Genomic DNA, 17,612 nt, shown 5'->3' with positions numbered 1-17,612 from the left:
TGTCCTTCGCTACAAGTGAAAAACCTGGGTGTTGTTTTTGACTCTGAGCCACATATTAAACATGTAACCAAAATTGGATTTTATCATCTAAAAAATATAGCCAGAGTCCGCCCTATTCTCTCTCGGGCCAACACGGAGATGTTGATGCATGCTTTTATTACCAGTCGCATTGATTACTGTAATGCCCTGCTCTCTGGTCTTCCTAAAAAGAATATTTCAACTTTACAACTTTTACAAAACTCTGCAGCTCGTGTGCTGACAAAGACCAGAGGGCGGGCCCACATTACACCGGTTCTAAAATCGCTGCATTGGCTCCCCGTGTGTTTCAGGATCGATTTTAAAGTTATTTTATTGGTTTTAAAATGTCTTAATGGTCTTGGGCCTTCTTATCTCTCAGATCTGCTTTTACCATATGAACCCTCGCGGACCTTGAGGTCCTCTGGTACTGGCCTTTTGATTGTCCCTAAAGTCAGGACACATACTCACGGAGAGGCAGCTTTTCAGTGGTATGGTCCTCATCTGTGGAACAGCCTGCCGGAGGAGCTCAGAGAACGTACATGTTTTTAAGAACAAGACCCACCTTTTTAATTTAGCTTTTACTTAACGTTTATTTATTTTACGCTTATTTATTCTATCCTGTTATTTTATTGTTAATTTAGGTTTTACCTAATATTTATTGATTTTATTCTTATTCATTTTTTAATCTTCTTACTCTATTTATATTTATATTTATATTGTATCCCGTTCTTATTTATTTTATCTTTTTACCCAGTATATACTCTTATTAGGTCATATCTCCAGTGTTTCCTCAGAGAGCGCTCTCTGCACTGGGGCTGTGATCGACCGCGGCTGCTGGGGCTCTGGGGGTCCTCTCAGCCTGGCTGGGGGGCTTCTTTGCCTCCCTCCTGCTGTGTGCCCAGCCTGGAGGCTGCGGTCTGTGACCGGCTTCCGGTGCAGACGGCTCCCCATGATAGTGTTTCCTCACTTGGCTCATGCGTACCCAGTCCAATTTTACTTTTTAAGTGTGTGCGTGTGTGTGTGTGGGGGGGGAGGGGGGGGGGCTGCTTTTAACCATGTAAAGCACTTTGTGCTACATTTTCTTTTTGTATGAAAAGTGCTTTATAAATAAAGATTGATTGATTGATTGATTGACATATCTTATCTTATCTTATCTTATCTTACCTGGTCCAGCCCTAACTATATGCTTTAGCAAAAAGGAAAGTTTGAAGCCTAATCTTAAAAGTAGAGTGTTACGGCCCTGGGCCTGTGGTCCAGTGTTTTGATTTTGTATTATTGTTTATTAGTCTGTTTTCTTCTACTGTTCATGTTTACTAGTGTTTTGGTGTCTGTTCTGTATTTCCGAGCTTGCCACCTTACCACTTATGTAACTCTGTACTGTGTTGATATTGTCTCTGAGTTCAGCCTGTGAATTTCCTGTTTTACTTTTAAAGGTCTTGTCTACGGTGGCCCTGAAGTGCAAATCACACCAACAAATTGCTAAACACAACAACAAAATTGAGAGGCCCTGAAGTGCAACTCACACCAACAAATTGCTAAACACAACAACAAAATTGAGAAACACAAAAACAAATGGAGAATCACAAAACAAAATTGAGAAGCACACAAACAAAATTGAGAAGCACAAAAACAATACTGAGAATCACAAAATCAAATTAAGAAGCACAAAAACAAAATTGAGAAGCACAAAAACAAAACTGAGAATCACAAAATCAAATTAAGAAGCACAAAAACAAAATTGAGAAGCACAAAAACAAAACTGAGAATCACAAAATCAAATTAAGAATCACAAAAACAAATTGAGAAGCACAATTACATTAAGGAAACCGGAAAGGGTAGGTACCAGTCGGCAACAGGAGACATCACTGATTGGATGTCCGCGCTGTTCGTCTTTGGAACCGGAAGTTACTCTGCCTGTAGCGCATTTCGTTTGAAGAAGAACGGCGGAATGTTTTGTCCTAGCTGTGGGAAAAAGCTGGTTGAGGAGTCACCGAACTTTTGCAGCGGCTGTGGCGAGAGGCTTTATCACGCATCTTGCATCGGAGACACTTCACTCCCATTGAGTAAGTTAATAAGCATAATAAAATGTTTGTTATTAATTGATTTATTAGCCTAGCGTTAGCTGTTTCCAGACCATAGCAGACCAGAGGGCTGTTCCACTAAGTGAGCTCAGAAAATCGAGGCTCATTTGAAAATGCACGCAGCTGTCAAAATGACTGCTCAAGACCTTTCTAGTAGTGAAGGTTTGAGGGCAGTTCTAGTGTTAACAAACCTCGCAGCTAGGGTGCCACGGACCAGACTTGTCCACAAGCATATTGCATAATGAATGAGCAGAAAGACTGCAGGTTAGCCTCGTTGCTGGAACCGAATTTGGGGCAATCGAGCCTGGATTTTCAGAGTGAGCCTAGCTTTTGGGATTAGCTTGCTTCGTGGAACAGTCCTCTGAGCATTTCCACAACTGAAACGATAATAAATTAGTTCATTTATTATGTTTGGTTAACTTTAGGAACTAACACTATTATGTGTCTATACATTAAAACTTACTGGTGTAGAATTGTATTGGTCAATAGTATCAGTTGCATTGTCATTCCTTGGTAGAAATTTTCTAGTGAGATTATTCAGTGTTGTCCTTATTTGCGTGTTGTGTGGACAATGGAATGTCACATGAATGAATGTCTTTAATGTGTGACATTGTAGTACATTTTTCCTTTGTTTCCCTTTAGCATCACAGACTACCTCAAACTGCCCGACTCCAACCTTCAGCACCTTCATAGAATACAGAAAAAAGAAAAATGAAGAGAGGCAAAAGTTTTCTGAAGGGAGGAAGGGCTTAAAGAAAAAGGAAAAAAGAAAGGTTCAGGTAGTTTGGCTAGCTCAGTCTGAAAACAAGTTGAGGTTAATTTTCTAATGACATTCTTTTGTTATTCCTTAGGGGAGTTGTGTAAAAAATGTTCAGTGTAGTAAAGCTATCCAGAATAAGAACAATTGTTTACGAGTAATTGTACATTTAGGTTGTCAGGAAGATCCCTCTTTTGCAGTTAATAAATATTCAAGTTTGAATAGATCTGCTTAGAGTCATATTAGTATCTACTTGGCCCATTGTTCATGTCTTTTTCCTTACAGATAAATGTCGGCTTGATGACCATTAAAAAGGGTGGTTTGAAGCCATACCGTGGAAAAACTATTTTCCTAACAACAGACCCTGACGCTACTGCCACAAGTCTGCTCAATCAAGCTGTTAAAAAAATGAAGGACTTTAACAAAGATCTAAAAGATGGACCTTTCCTTCTTCTGTATCCGGATGGCACTGAGGTCATTACTGTCCCTGGAACACAAAGACCATTTACACTTGAGGCTTATAAGGCTGAAGTTGGCAAGCCTTATCAAGGAATCACTGTTTTCATCTGCTTGAAGAGTGACTTTGAAGATGGTAAGCTGCTAATGTTTGTTTGGATTTTGACACACATTCCCTTAGTTTCAACAACTGATAATTTTGAAATTGTGAAATGATAACATTACGCATAAAGCACCCAAGTCAATAGCATACCTACATTAAAATGGTGAATGGCCTGTATTTGATATAGCACCTTCTAGGGTTCTACAACCCCTCCAAGACACTTCACAACAAAACCAGTCATTCACCCACACACATTCACACACTGCTGGTGATTAGCTACAATGTGGACACAACTGTCCTGGGATTCACTGACTGAAGGAAGGCTGCTGTACACAGATGCCACCTATCCCTCCCACTACCACCACCTGGCATGGAGGGTGAAGTGTCTTGCCCAAGGACACAACGACTGCGACAGACTGAGCAGGGCTCAAACCTTCAACCTTTTGATTACAGGGCGGGCTTTTAACTCCTCTGCCACCATTGCTCCCTAAATTAGCTTGTATATGTTATGTTTCTTCCTGGAAACATGAAATTCAGCCATTTTTGGATCTACTGAGTCATGAGTTTTCAATGCTAACTTTATGCCTGTCGTATTAATCTATTATTGATGATCAAATAAAGTTTCATACATTAGTATGAATTTAGTTAGCTTAGCTTGATTTGTTTTCATGTTTTGTAGTTGGAGAAAACTCAGACTTGTCTGACTCTGACCCAGAGATTGTTATTAAAAGGCCCTCTGAGTTTGATCTTGCTGATACACTGGTAAGTACAATTTAAAGTTTTTATAGAGTTTTCTTGTTGTTTAGCCACCACCATTTGCCTCAGTTCAGTAAAACAGTTAATAGTTATATGTGAAATACATTTTGTGTGTGTGTGTGCGTGCTCGCGTGCGTGTGTTTGTTTGTTTGTTTGTTTGTTTGTTTCAGCCATGGGAACTTCAACATGAAAGCAGTCCTTTACAGAAAGCGGCAGAATATGAGTAAGTGATATTTTAAGAACATGTAATCTTTTACTGTTTTTTGCCTACACTTTGTATTAATGAGATATACACTTTTGTCATTCATTCTGTATATGGTTTTTGGAACATGGACTACATAATACTTGTATTGCTTGTTTCTTAATCAAGATGCTTAAATATTTTCAAAGTGTCAATTAATATTTTCACAGTACACAACAATAATGCTTTTCTTTGTTCTCTAAGGAAGGGTGCTGGGGATCTTGTGCTTGCTAATGAAGTACAACAGGTAAAAAACTTTTTTATTAGTAAAACAGTGCAGCAGACAATCTCCATCGCCTTTACTTTGCAATTAGATAACGATTCACTGTTTGCTTATTACATTCATTGTTATTATACAATGCATTTCACATCCTCAATTTTCATACTATCAATAGATTATAACATCCACCCCTTAAAGGTACAATAAGTCATACTACATGAAATAATCACAAAGCAGTCTAATGTTTCAATCATGTTGGAAGGAAGGTTACATTGAAACTAACTGTGTATGACTCGTCTTTGTCATCTAGAATCTTCTGGCGCTGATCCGTAGCCATGAAACTCATGGAACGGGAGGAGGGAGAGTCACTCGTTTGTTTATAAAGATAGACTGCAGTACACAAATTTGACCACAGGATGTTCTTCTTATTTCATTCTTACTTATTGTACCTTTAGATAATCTATTGGGATAGGGAACCTAAGGTACATCCATCTACTTCCGGACCATGGGTCCCCTACTGCTAAAAAAATAGGAGTCTATGAGCCAATAAAAATTATTTTCTGATCCCGTTTGATGTGTGCCATGGATTTAAAATATGATGTCCGTGAAGTATATAAACACATTTTGATGCCAAAAAGTGCTTAAGCGACAGGTGGCAAAGGTTATTTTAGGTTTTGTTTGAAAAGACATGGCGAAATGTAAATGTTCGTCTCACAAAATTGACATCATCGAACCAGACACAGAGAAGAGGAAAAGCTTAGTTTTGTTTAGCGAGCTTCGAATCCTTCTTCCAGGATGATGTGGAGAAAACCACTATAAATCTGGCCATGTGATAATTAGCAGCTACGCTGGGGGAGAAAAGCTTCTGAGGCGACGTCATATTTGCGACATCTGACTTGTAGTCATTTTAATGACGAATTTTTACAAGCTAACAAATCTCAAATTACATTACAGACATAGTTGAAACACAATTATTTATTATTTAAATTGAAGTACAACATATGTGTGATTCAGAGAGTAAGGCAAAGCAGACCAGAAAATAACTTTTATAGCTCCATTCACTTCCATTCATTTTTCTTTTGTTCAGGGACCCATGAGCAGACCAGAAGGGGAGGAGACTTAGGCTCCCTATATTAAAATAATTATCAATTGGTCAAATATGAATTTTCATTCATCCTCATTTCTGTATTTCCAGGTCATAGATTTGGAAGAAGAAAACGATACAGGCACTACTGAATGCCTCACGGTCGAGAGCTCCTGTTACAGGTGCGTTGTATCTTGAGTAATTATTCCAGAGGGTTGCACAAAATATATACACACAATTATTATAAATGTATGTAGTTTGACTCTTTTACATTAGATTCTTCAGAAAAAAAATAGTAGAATCGTTCTATAAAACTGGAACTGCATGTTTATGCATTTGTCTTTTTGCATCTACACTTTGTGTACATGTTTTCACTCTGCAGAAACTACACACAGCTGTTTGAACCGATTGTGATTGATGATGAAGAGCCTACTCCTAACGAAGCCAAAGCTGAGCCCCCAGAAGAACCTGTGTTAGTAATTTAAACATTTGAATCCAATTAACCGCCATCTTGTTCTGTACAAGACATCATGCAATCATGAGAGAAGTATATACACCTTTAAAAAATAAGTTTCCCTTTTTTTTTTTTAGAGACACCAATTTGCAGGCACATGAAATTATTGCAAATTTGGCACTGGAACTTGACCACAAGAAGGTCAGCAGGTTCAATATATCAAGGTCAGCTGTATGGGATGGAGCTGTTAGAGGATTTCGACGCAGCACATACTCTGACAACTACGACATGTTCATCAAGTTTAATGATGATGCTGGCAGCTTTGAAGAAGGTTTGGATACAGGTGGCCCGAGGCGTGAATTCCTCACACTTCTTATGGGCAGTCTGAGAAATCGCCCCATCTTTGATGGACCTCCAGAGAGCCGTTATCTTGTATATAATTCAAGAGGTGGATGTTTTCTTTGTAATTATTACAATGGAAATTTTAATAAAAATTGGCTTATTTTTTTCATTAGCATATTTAATAGCAATTAACCATGATAATTATGTGCCCTGTATAACAGCTGCCAGGCAAGATGAGTACTTTTTAGCAGGAAAGATGATCGCTGTATCCATTGTGCATGGGGGACCAGCACCACGTTTCCTCTCCAAGAACCTGGTCAACCACATCACAGGGAATCAGAGTTTCAGCGCCACTGTAGAAGATGTGCAAGATGAGGAGATCACAAAAGTTCTACATCAGGTAGAAAATTACCTAGGCTCAGGGAATGGGTTTACTTAGAAGACACTTGGGGCCAGTTTAAAAGATTTAATCAGGATAAAAGTTATCCGGGTTGGATCATATCTTGAAAGTAGGTTCAAGGTAGATTCTGTAATCTGAAAGGACAGATTTCCACCTCCCAACAACACAAGTGAAATAACAAATTGATTATTTTTTTAATCCAATGTTTGAATGAATCGTAAAAGTAGTGAAAATTATATTTTTGTTTTTCTTACAGTAAACCTTTTTTTTTTTTTTATAGGTCCTGAAAGCTGAATCAGAGGAGTCTTTGCATAATCTTATTTTGCAAAACAGCACAATCTTCCAAACTGCTGGATGCCTCAGAAACGTCAAGCCTTGTGAGAAACAAGCATTTGTGGAGGAGTACCTCAGATGGTACATCCTTGAAAGAAACCAAAGTGTCATTCAACGGTAAACTCATTACTCCTTTTAAATTCAGGATGGCCAGTTGCTCATCACAGCAGCCACTGACATTTTCAGACCTTCAGATGTATATGAAAAAACTGATTTAGTAGCATCCGTGTGATCTGATGAACAACAAGTTAATTCCTGAGCCACGGTCGCACGCTATTAACCTTTTGACACTAGAACTCTAATTTAGTATACATTTATTGTTCACAATGACCCATAATAATCATAGTCATGCAACATGATTAATTTTTCAGTTATTTATAAAAAGAGGTGATCCCTTGTTTGACACTTGTTTATTCCAGTGTGAAAGCACTATTTTTTTTTAAATGCTGAAATCCCAATGCGCTCTTCTTTTTTTGCTGTCACAGTTAATTTCTGAGCACTATGAATTGTTTTTGTGTATGAGTGATTCTATGCATTTGAAATCTGTCCAAATTTATAATGAAAGATCTAGTAGGTAAAGACATTTAAACACAATTTAGAAGACTGCAATAGTTATAGCTATAAACCAATTATTAGTTATTTGTCTATCCTTTGCAGATTTAAAGATGGACTGGAAAGTCTGAATTTTTTAAGTGCACTGCAACAACATTCCAGTGTGCTGGCCCCACTCCTATGCTTCTCTGCCAAGGCCCTGACTGCTTCAGAACTGGAGAGCATGTTCAGACCAGATCTCAGCCCAGCAGGAAGCAACAAGCGGCATAAGGAGGTCCTAACACTTGGCTTTTGGGCAGATTATCTCCTTGATTGTGAAGGTTTGAATGGCCGTTTTTATTTGTTTATAGTTTTATGAAAGGAGAGGTAAGGAAATTAATTTTCTGTAATGTACTACAGTGTTTACTTTCTTCTTTCAGAGAAGGCAACAGCAGTGTGCCTGGAAGATTTGATGATGTTTGCCACAGGGCTGACGGCAGTTCCACCGGCAGGAATGACACCACCACCATGCATCCAGTTTTTAAGTGATTTGCCTTTTCCAGTTGAAAACACGTGTGCAAATACTCTGAAGCTACCCATCTGTGACTCATACAGCATCTTTAAGGCCAACATGGACTTTGGAATTCAAAATGCTCCAGGATTTGGATGTTCTTAAATCAGCAAGGTCATCAAGTTACAGCTACTGAGTTACCCTGTTAGGTTCAGCTGCCGTTGGCACACTACTTAAGACATTCATGTGACAAGCAACTTCCATATTGTTAAACATTTAGTTGTTTTTTCTGAATATTGTGTATGTTGGAAAAGTGACAGAAATGCTGGACACTATTTGTAAATGGTTTTATTAAAGAAAATTTTAAATGTTTCCTTGTGGTTAAATGTTAATATTTAAATCCATGCCAGTTGCTGTATATTATGAACAATATTATATTCAATTTAGCAAGAGGGAAAGGAAACACTACTAACATTAAAAAATGAAGGAAAAACAGAAGGGCTGGAGCACTCAAGTAAGTCCAAAGGTTTTATTAGGTGCAAAAAAAGGAAAGAAACTAACATTTCGACACCGTGTGTGTCTTCGTCAGAGTAACTCTGACAAATGTCAAAAACCCAGCTATGTCCTTCAGGGCCAAATACAGTTCTGTGGCCAATTCCCAGTCTTGTGGCTGCTGCAGTGTGTTTTGTTGTACAGCCTGTTGTAAATATTCCTCAATGTTTGGATCACCACACAATCCAACCGGTAGCCCCTCCTCGGGAAACACATCCAGTTCCCTCTCCTCAACAGCAAATCCACAGTCTCTTGAACCATATCTGCAAAATGAAAATAGAACAGTGAAGGATTTTTTGCTGACAATATGGAACTATATAAATCAACGCATGCAGTGACATGTTATAAACTGCTCTATCATACTTATGTGTAAAATTATGAATATATATTAACCAACTTAAGCAATAACATTACTTAGACAATAAATGCTCAGAGGACTGTTCCACGAAGCAAGCTAATCCCAAAAGCTAGGCTCACTCTGAAAATCCAGGCTCGATTGCCCCAAATTCGGTTCCAGCAACGAGGCTAACCTGCAGTCTTTCTGCTCATTCATTATGCAATATGCTTGTGGACAAGTCTGGTCCGTGGCACCCTAGCTGCGAGGTTTGTTAACACTAGAACTGCCCTCAAAGCTTCACTACTAGAAAGGTCTTGAGCAGTCATTTTGACAGCTGCGTGCATTTTCAAATGAGCCTCGATTTTCTGAGCTCACTTAGTGGAACAGCCCTCTGGTCTGCTATGGTCTGGAAACAGCTAACGCTAGGCTAATAAATCAATAAATAACAAACATTTTATTATGCTTATTAACTTACTCAATGGGAGTGAAGTGTCTCCGATGCAAGATGCGTGATAAAGCCTCTCGCCACAGCCGCTGCAAAAGTTCGGTGACTCCTCAACCAGCTTTTTCCCACAGCTAGGACAAAACATGCCGCCGTTCTTCTTCAAACGAAATGCGCTACAGGCAGAGTAACTTCCGGTTCCAAAGACGAACAGCGCGGACATCCAATCAGTGATGTCTCCTGTTGCCGACTGGTACCTACCCTTTCCGGTTTTCTTAATGTAATTGTGCTTCTCAATTTGTTTTTGTGATTCTTCTTTTGTTTTTGTGCTTCTCAATTTTGTTTTTGTGCTTCTTAATTTTGTTTTTGTGCTTCTCAATTTTGTTTTTGTGCTTCTTAATTTGATTTTGTGATTCTCAGTTTTGTTTTTGTGCTTCTCAATTTTGTTTTTGTGCTTCTCAATTTTGTTTTTGTGCTTCTTAATTTGATTTTGTGATTCTCAGTATTGTTTTTGTGCTTCTCAATTTTGTTTTTGTGCTTCTCAATTTTGTTTTGTGATTCTCCATTTGTTTTTGTGTTTCTCAATTTTGTTGTTGTGTTTAGCAATTTGTTGGTGTGATTTGCACTTCAGGGCCTCTCAATTTTGTTGTTGTGTTTAGCAATTTGTTGGTGTGATTTGCACTTCAGGGCCACCGTACTTGTCTCATGTTAATGTATTCTGCTTTACTTCCTTGTCTTGTCTAGCCTAATGACTTCCAGCTGTGTGCCCAGCTGTTCCCTGTGTACCTGCCAGTGTATTTTAGCCCCTGTCAGTCAGTACTTGTTGTCGCGTCGTTAACGTCAGTTCTCCTTCCTGATATTTTCTTGTGTATTTTGATTCTAGCTTTCCAGTTTAGGCTTTCTGTTTGGTTTTCCTTGGTCAGCAATAAAAGCCACTTTTGAGTTCATGTTTTGCCTCTATGAGTCCTGCGTTTGGGTCTAGTCCTTCCTGCCTGCACAGTACACCATGACAGAACGACGCGACCATAAAATGGACCCACACAGCAAATCCAGCATGTCCAAATTAACACTGTCAGATTTGATTTCAACACTTTTAAAGTGTCTATATGGGTCCACACCAGAGAGTGTTAATTTAACTCTTTTTGGAGAGTTGGTATGTTAACTCTGATTTAGTGTTAAACACCAAATCTCTCTGGAGTTGATAATTTAACACTTGGTGTTAAGAGTTTATATATTAACTCTCAAAGAGTATTTTAGTTTAACTACGTAAGAGTTATCTTCTAATTAATTCTAAAAAGCGGGAATTTTACTGTTCTGAACTTCTAGAAATTTATTTTGGAAATAAACATTTACTAAAAAGACGCAATGGTTTTTGAAAAACATTTATTCCGAACTGTGCACCACAATTTCAAAACATTTTCTGAAAGATGTAACAGTGAACATGTTCTCACTTTCATTAGAATTTTGTTTATCAAAAGGTCTGACATAGGTGAGCTGGTAAATGCAAATAACAACATTCTCATCACTTATTTCAATAAATACAAAATACAACATGCATGTCCTTCATTCATCACTTTGTGGAACTTCAACACACTTCTGCTCTCCCCCATATTCCATCTTCACAAGCACATCCTATGTGGAGATTGAATAAAAATTAGTTGACACTAATTAATGGCACAAATCAATTGCAGCACAGTAAAAAAAAAAAGAATCATTTTTGAGCCATTACTTGTGTAAAGTATTTTCCCAAAAGACAAGGACACAGACAACAGGTAATACTGAACTAAATGTAAAACCTCAACTTTTTTCATTTTTACCTAAACCGTGTGCACAAAACTCTGGAGGAATCTAAATGCTAACGTAGAACTCAGTCGGGACATCTGCTACTGCTGTCTGCTCGTTTTTTTAATTTTTATTTTTATGGGAGATCGTTTTCAGGCTTCAAGTAGCACCATTATATCAACATTTCACATTCTAGACATTGTTTTAAGTGTATTTGACCAAGAAATTTGACTGAAAATTCACATGCAAGCTTTTTTTCAAGGCTGTGGTATTTGCCCGCAAACAATACCTTTCAGCTAGCTAAAACAGAATATTATGCTATCAGCGAGCAACATGGCTAATGCCTTTCACACAGCTTTGTCTCAACTCCAAAGAGCCACAGAAGTAAAAGCTAATAACAATAATTGAAACAATCTTTGAAAACATGACTTACCAAGCATGGCAAACAACTCAAATATGTAGAGCAAAATGTTCTGAAACGGCTTCACTTCAGCTTCGATTGGAGCCGTGCTGGGGGCGGAGTCTGTGAATTTACTCTATTGGTGTCATAACCCCTGTAGGAGTTCAGAGTTAAGAGGTCAAGAGTTAATGTTTCCATTGTAACACCTCCAGATTTGAAATAGAAACACTCATTTTTAACACTCGATTTTAACTACTCTCATTTTACACCTCAGAGTTACATTAAAAGAATGTGACTCTACTTAGAGTAAAATTAACTCTAAGACTACTAACACCAAAACATTTAACACTTTTGAATTTGCTGTGCAGCAGACACAGGTTTTGCCATGGAGGAGGAAACGCTCGAGCAGTTGCAGGATTACTGCAGGAGGTAATCCATGCCATGGACAATTGTAAGAGACTTCAACAGGTAGTGTTTTTCAGTCACTTCCTGTCATCCACTACCTGTGCCGTCAGTTTTTTGGACTTTAAAGGATTAAAACTAATAATAACTAATCTGAGAGCGAGGTTCTGTTTTCAACTGTTTTGCATGGGCAGTGCAGCCAAGGAGGACTCAGCCACACTTCTACAAACCCTCACTGCTTGGTCTGTGTGGTCACTAGCTCAGGCCCCTGTGCGGTCACTAGCTCAGGCCCCTGTGCGGTCACTAGCTCAGGCCCCTGTGCAGTAAGCCACCCGGCCTGTTGCTCAGTCAGCCACTCAACCACCTGCTCTGCTTTCACCACAACCACCACTTCAGCCGATAGCCCAGTCAGCCGCCCAGCCTGTAGCCCAGTCAGCCACCCAGCACTCAGTCCAGTCGTTTCTAGTTCAGTCTCCTGTTCCGTTTCCTGCTTACTCGTCTTTAGCTCAGTCTCTTGTTCCGTCGCCCCTAGCTGAGCCTGCTATTCAGCCCACAGCTGTGCCACCCATTCTGCCACCATCCTCACCTATTGATTCTATGCAGGGAGAAAGTCTCACTCCAACCACAGGTGTTTCTCGTGAACTGGCAGTTTTTTTAAACAGTTACTCCCTCCAGGGCCTCCCCAGAGGCTGGGTTTCAGCCCTTAGGTGATTCTGGATCCCTGGGCAGGGCCAGTGCCCTGCTGGTTTTGTGTCTGCCTCTGCTGGAGGGTACCAGACACCACGCAGGAGGATCCGAGGGGCCCGTTCAGCAGCCTGTCTCCGCTGGAGGGACCAAAGGGCCGCTTCAGCTTTCATCTGTCTCCGCTGGAAGGTCTGAGGGACTGCCTTCAGCCTCCACTGGAGGGTCCGAGGGAGTGCAACCACCTACGGTTTCTGCACCGTTGCCTGCTGCGCCCTCGTCTGGTCCTGCCTTGTCCAGTCCTTCCTTGTCTGCTCCTGCCTTGTCCGGTCCTTCCTTGTCTGGTCCTGCCTCATGTGGTCCTGCCATGTCTGATTCTGTGGCTGCCACATCACTGCCTCGTTCATCTCCGACTCAGCCTGCATAACCTCGTGCACGTCTGTTTTGGTGTCAGCGGCCTCTTTCCAGGCCATTGACTGGACTTCCTTGTCGGCACAGACGACCTCAGGAGCTGCGTTTTTGCTGCCGCCACCTCCCTTGTGGTCGGCCGCCGGACCAGTTCAGCTTCCATTGCCGCCGCTGCCTTCCGTGCAGCCGGCCTCCGGATCTCCTTCGCCTGTGTCGTCGGCGCTGCCTTCCGCGCGGCCGGCCTCCAGACCTGCTTAATTATATGTTATCGAGCCGTCGGCCCCCAGGCGGACCCCTGAACTTTTTTGAAGTTTTCTCCCCAACAAAAACAATGTTGACAAAGTGTTTTGCACCGTCAAAGGCACCTGCGGTAGCACGCAAAAGGCAGAGGAAGATGTTAACCATCGCAAAAAATGTTGGACTTCTGGACATGCTAAAGGAAGGTAGAAGTTACCAGATTTTTTGGATAATGTTACATCTGTAAGACGATTATGAGTCATTTTTTCTCTAATGATTAAAATTTTATTTGTGAAGAAGTTCATGAAGTCATTACTAGTTAACGTTAAAGGGATGGTTGGCTCAACAGAGCTCTGACTGTTTGTCAGCCTGGCTACAGTGCTGAAGAGAAACCTGGGGTTGTTCTTATTTTCTTCAATCAGTGATGAGTAGTAAGCTGTTCTGGCTTTGCGGAGGGCTTTCTTATAAAGCAACAAACTATTTCTCCAGGCTAAATGATGATCCTCTAAATTTGTGACACGCCATTTCCTCTCCAGCTTACGAGTCATCTGCTTTAGGGTACGTGTTTGAGAATTATACCACGGGTCAGGTACTTCTGATTAGAGACCTTAGTTTTCACTGGAGCTACAGTATCCAGAGTCGTACGTAGTGAGGAGGTGAAATTATTAACAAGATAATCGACCTCTGTTGGGGTAGCGTTCAGATAGCTGCTCTGCTCTGTGTTGGTACAGGGCATTGACGATGATAACAGTGGCTGGATTATATTCTTAAACTTAGTTACAGCGCTTTCAGAAAGACATCTACTTTGATAAAGTCCACTCTCCACTGCTGCGTAATCAATTATTGTAAATGTAAATGTTATCAAGAAATGATCAGACAGGAGAGGGTTTTCAGGAAACACTGTTAAATGTTCAGTTTCTATGCCATATGTTAAAACAAGATCTAGAGTGTGATTAAAGTGGTGGGTGGGTTCTTTTACATGTTGAGAGAAACCAATTGAGTCTAATAACAGATTAAATGCCATGTTGAGGCTGTCATTTTTAGCATCTACATGGATGTTAAAATCACCCACAATAATTATTTTAACTGAGCTCAGAACTAAATTAGATATAAAGTCTGAGAAATCAGAGAGAAACTCTGTGTATGGCCCAGGTGGACGATAGATGATAACAAGTAAGACTGGTTTCTGAGTTTTACAGCTCTCCTAACAAAAAAATGGTCTGTATTTGTAAAGCGCTTTACTAGTCCCTAAGGACCCCAAAGCGCTTTACACACCCAGTGATTCACACACTGGTGATGGCAGCTACATTGTAGCCACAGCCACCCTGGGGCGCACTTACAGAGGCGAGGCTGCCGGACACTGGCGCCACCGGGCCCTCTGACCACCACCAGTAGGCAACGGGTGAAGTGTCTTGCCTAAGGACACAACGACGGAGCCGGGGCTCGAACCGGCAACCTTCAAGGCGAACTCCCAAATCTTGAGCCACGATCGCCCCAACAAGACCAGGTTTCCTCCAGAAGGTTTGCCAATTATCTATGAAGCCCACATCGTTTCTGGGACACCACTCAGACAGCCAGCAATTTAAGGAGAACATGCGGCTAAACATGTCAGTCCTGGTCTGATTGGGGAGGGGACCAGAGAAAACTACAGAGTCCCACGTTGTTTTGGCAAAGTTAAACACCGATTCAATATTGATTTTAGTGACCTCCAATTGGCGTAACCGGGTGTCATTACTGCCAGCGTAAAATTATAATTTTACTGAATTTACATTTGGTGGGGATAGGTTAAATGTGAGTGCGAATAGTTGTCTGTGTCTCTATGTGTTAGCCCTACGACAGACTGTCTCCAATTCAGTAATCCTCCAGAGCTGCAAATATGCTAATTTTGTTACAAGTATCTTTACTGCTAAAGGAGGCCGAGGAGTAACTAAACATCTGACACAATGAGCAGGAAAGTGCAGAAGGGACAGGTGAAGAGGCCATGCTGCTAGCGAGTCAGCTACGAGCTAAGCTAGGCTAGCGAAACAGTAAAGACACAATGAGTGAATACACAGAAAAGCACACGAAGATTACTCTATGAAACAAGAAGTTATCTATAAGTTTTTAATAAATTGCTACGTAGATAAGCTACACAAAAACACCACTGTGTGTTGTAACAGGAAGTGATACTTTACGGCAGAAAGAGCGACCACCAAGTGACAGCGCCACTAATGACGGAGGTCAGAAGAGAATTCTTTGAGTTGAGATTAAGGCAACAGTAACTCAAATATCCACTTATTACAACCAAGCAGAAGGACCATCTCCGTACGCACAATAACCATGAAACCTTTAAACAGATGGGCTACGGCAGCAGAAGACACCTTTGGGTGCCACCATTATTAGCTAAGAATTGAAAACTGAGGCTATTTATAGGTGTTTGGACAAAAATGTTGCATGGTCTGATAAGTCTTAAAATTTGCTGCAGCTTCAGATGGTAGATGGTCAGAATTTGGCATAAATTGTACTTTTCTCCTTTAATTGAGCACTTGGTTTTGACAAGAGAAGATCCATCCACAGAAGATGAAGAATGTAAAAAAATAAAAAGAAATGTGTCTCCAGCCGGTCTGTGTCTGAATAAGAGGAATGGTATTAAGTGTTAAGATTGGTGCACCCAGAACCATAATTAATATTTTACTGATAGTTAATTATGCTTAATTGGTTAATGCTGAACAGAATTTAAGCTGGTGTAAGTTCAATCAATATACTGAATAATATAATAGTGTAGACTTCTCACTTGGTGTGTGTGTGTGTGTGTGTGTGTGTGTGTGTGTGTGTGTGTGTGTGTGTGTGTGTGTGTGTGAGGAAGCAACATAGAGAGACAAACAGAGAAAATGTGAGAGAAAGTATTCCTCTGTATTTGAATTAAAAATGGATCATGTTAAAATCTCCTTGTGAGAATGACCTACACATAGATTCATTTCAAGTAAAGTTGCATAAACTAAATGAAACATGTATGACAAATCATATAGAACATATAAAGGAAGAAAATGTGAAAAACTGATTTTAAAGTATAAACTGTGTTTTAAATCAAAATGTATGTGGAGAAGCCAGACAGCTAGAGAGAGGATGGTAAGGCCTGATTGGATGTCAGAATAGGTGAGACCAGATGTCATCACAGAAGATGTGACGTCCAGAAGAAGAGGAGGTAGAAAGAATGACCAGGTGTAAAATATAAATCAGTTTTCCCTTTGTCTTCTGCGAGATGAGCAGTAGATTGGATCTAAGGAGTTCACAGGTGCAACGACAGAGGAATCAACCGCTGCCCAAACTGTGACCCTGCAAACTGGTTTTGTATTTTTTGGCTTTTTCTCTGCTCACTTGTGCCGTGGTGGATTATAGATTTCCATAGTTTTCCTGTTGGATTCTTATCTTCAGCATGGCACATGGGGATAGACTCATCTTCAGCTGTGGGTCTGCCAGTTATCTCTCCAAACTTTCTCTTCTCAAAGATCAGGACAAAATCAGCATTTGCTTAGAGCAGGTTAATTAAGTTAAGTAACAGACCCTTGGGGCCGACTGTCCAGGCCACTGAACTAAATAATGTCATATTCCAAGACCACTGATCTAGAGGAGAGCTGCTGTTAACGGATATGGCTGATGGGGACTGAGCCTGCAAGGCTACTCAGGGCTTCCTGTTTCTTATCAGCTCCATCTGAGCTCTGCACTGCCTACTGGGTAAGACCCACAGGATCAGAGAATAGGGTTAGTTAAACAGAGAGCCGATTCAGACTTCCTGTACAGCTGGTCCCACAGATAAACACTTTATCCACATTTGTCTCATTCACCCATTCAAACGCACACGCTTGTCTACATCTAAGTGCTCTCTATCTAATCGTCAGACACACACACACACACTAATGAATCTTGCTCAGGGATGCTTTGGCATGCAACCACCAACAGCCACCCTCAGACTTAAACAGTGCATAAAAGCGTGCATCCCCTGTGCCTTATACCTCTGGTTCAGGCTTCTGGTGGTGTCATAGTGTGTGGAATATTTTCTTGGCTTTCTTTGGGCCCTTGGTACTATTAGAGTATCATCAGCCAA

General features: G+C 40.5%; 1 protein-coding gene across 1 annotated transcript; it reads left to right on the top strand.

Moving 5' to 3' along the window:
- The first annotated feature begins 1,891 nt into the window (after positions 1–1,891).
- LOC148100117 (uncharacterized) lies at positions 1,892–8,942 on the top strand. Its single transcript, XM_087848837.1, has 13 exons — positions 1,892–2,081; positions 2,742–2,878; positions 3,142–3,448; positions 4,095–4,177; positions 4,342–4,394; positions 4,617–4,659; positions 5,828–5,898; positions 6,099–6,188; positions 6,308–6,618; positions 6,734–6,912; positions 7,193–7,362; positions 7,903–8,117; positions 8,217–8,942. The coding sequence occupies exons 1-13, from the start codon at positions 1,892–1,894 to the stop codon at positions 8,450–8,452; spliced, it is 2,085 nt and encodes a 694-aa protein (XP_087704963.1). The 3' UTR covers positions 8,453–8,942.
- Positions 8,943–17,612: the final 8,670 nt, after the last annotated feature.

The sequence above is a fragment of the Neolamprologus brichardi genome, chromosome 12, assembly GCF_056152115.1.
Source record: "Neolamprologus brichardi isolate AB-2024 chromosome 12, ASM5615211v1, whole genome shotgun sequence".
Taxonomy (NCBI): domain Eukaryota; kingdom Metazoa; phylum Chordata; class Actinopteri; order Cichliformes; family Cichlidae; genus Neolamprologus; species Neolamprologus brichardi.
This window is presented reverse-complemented; position numbering and strand designations above follow the sequence as displayed.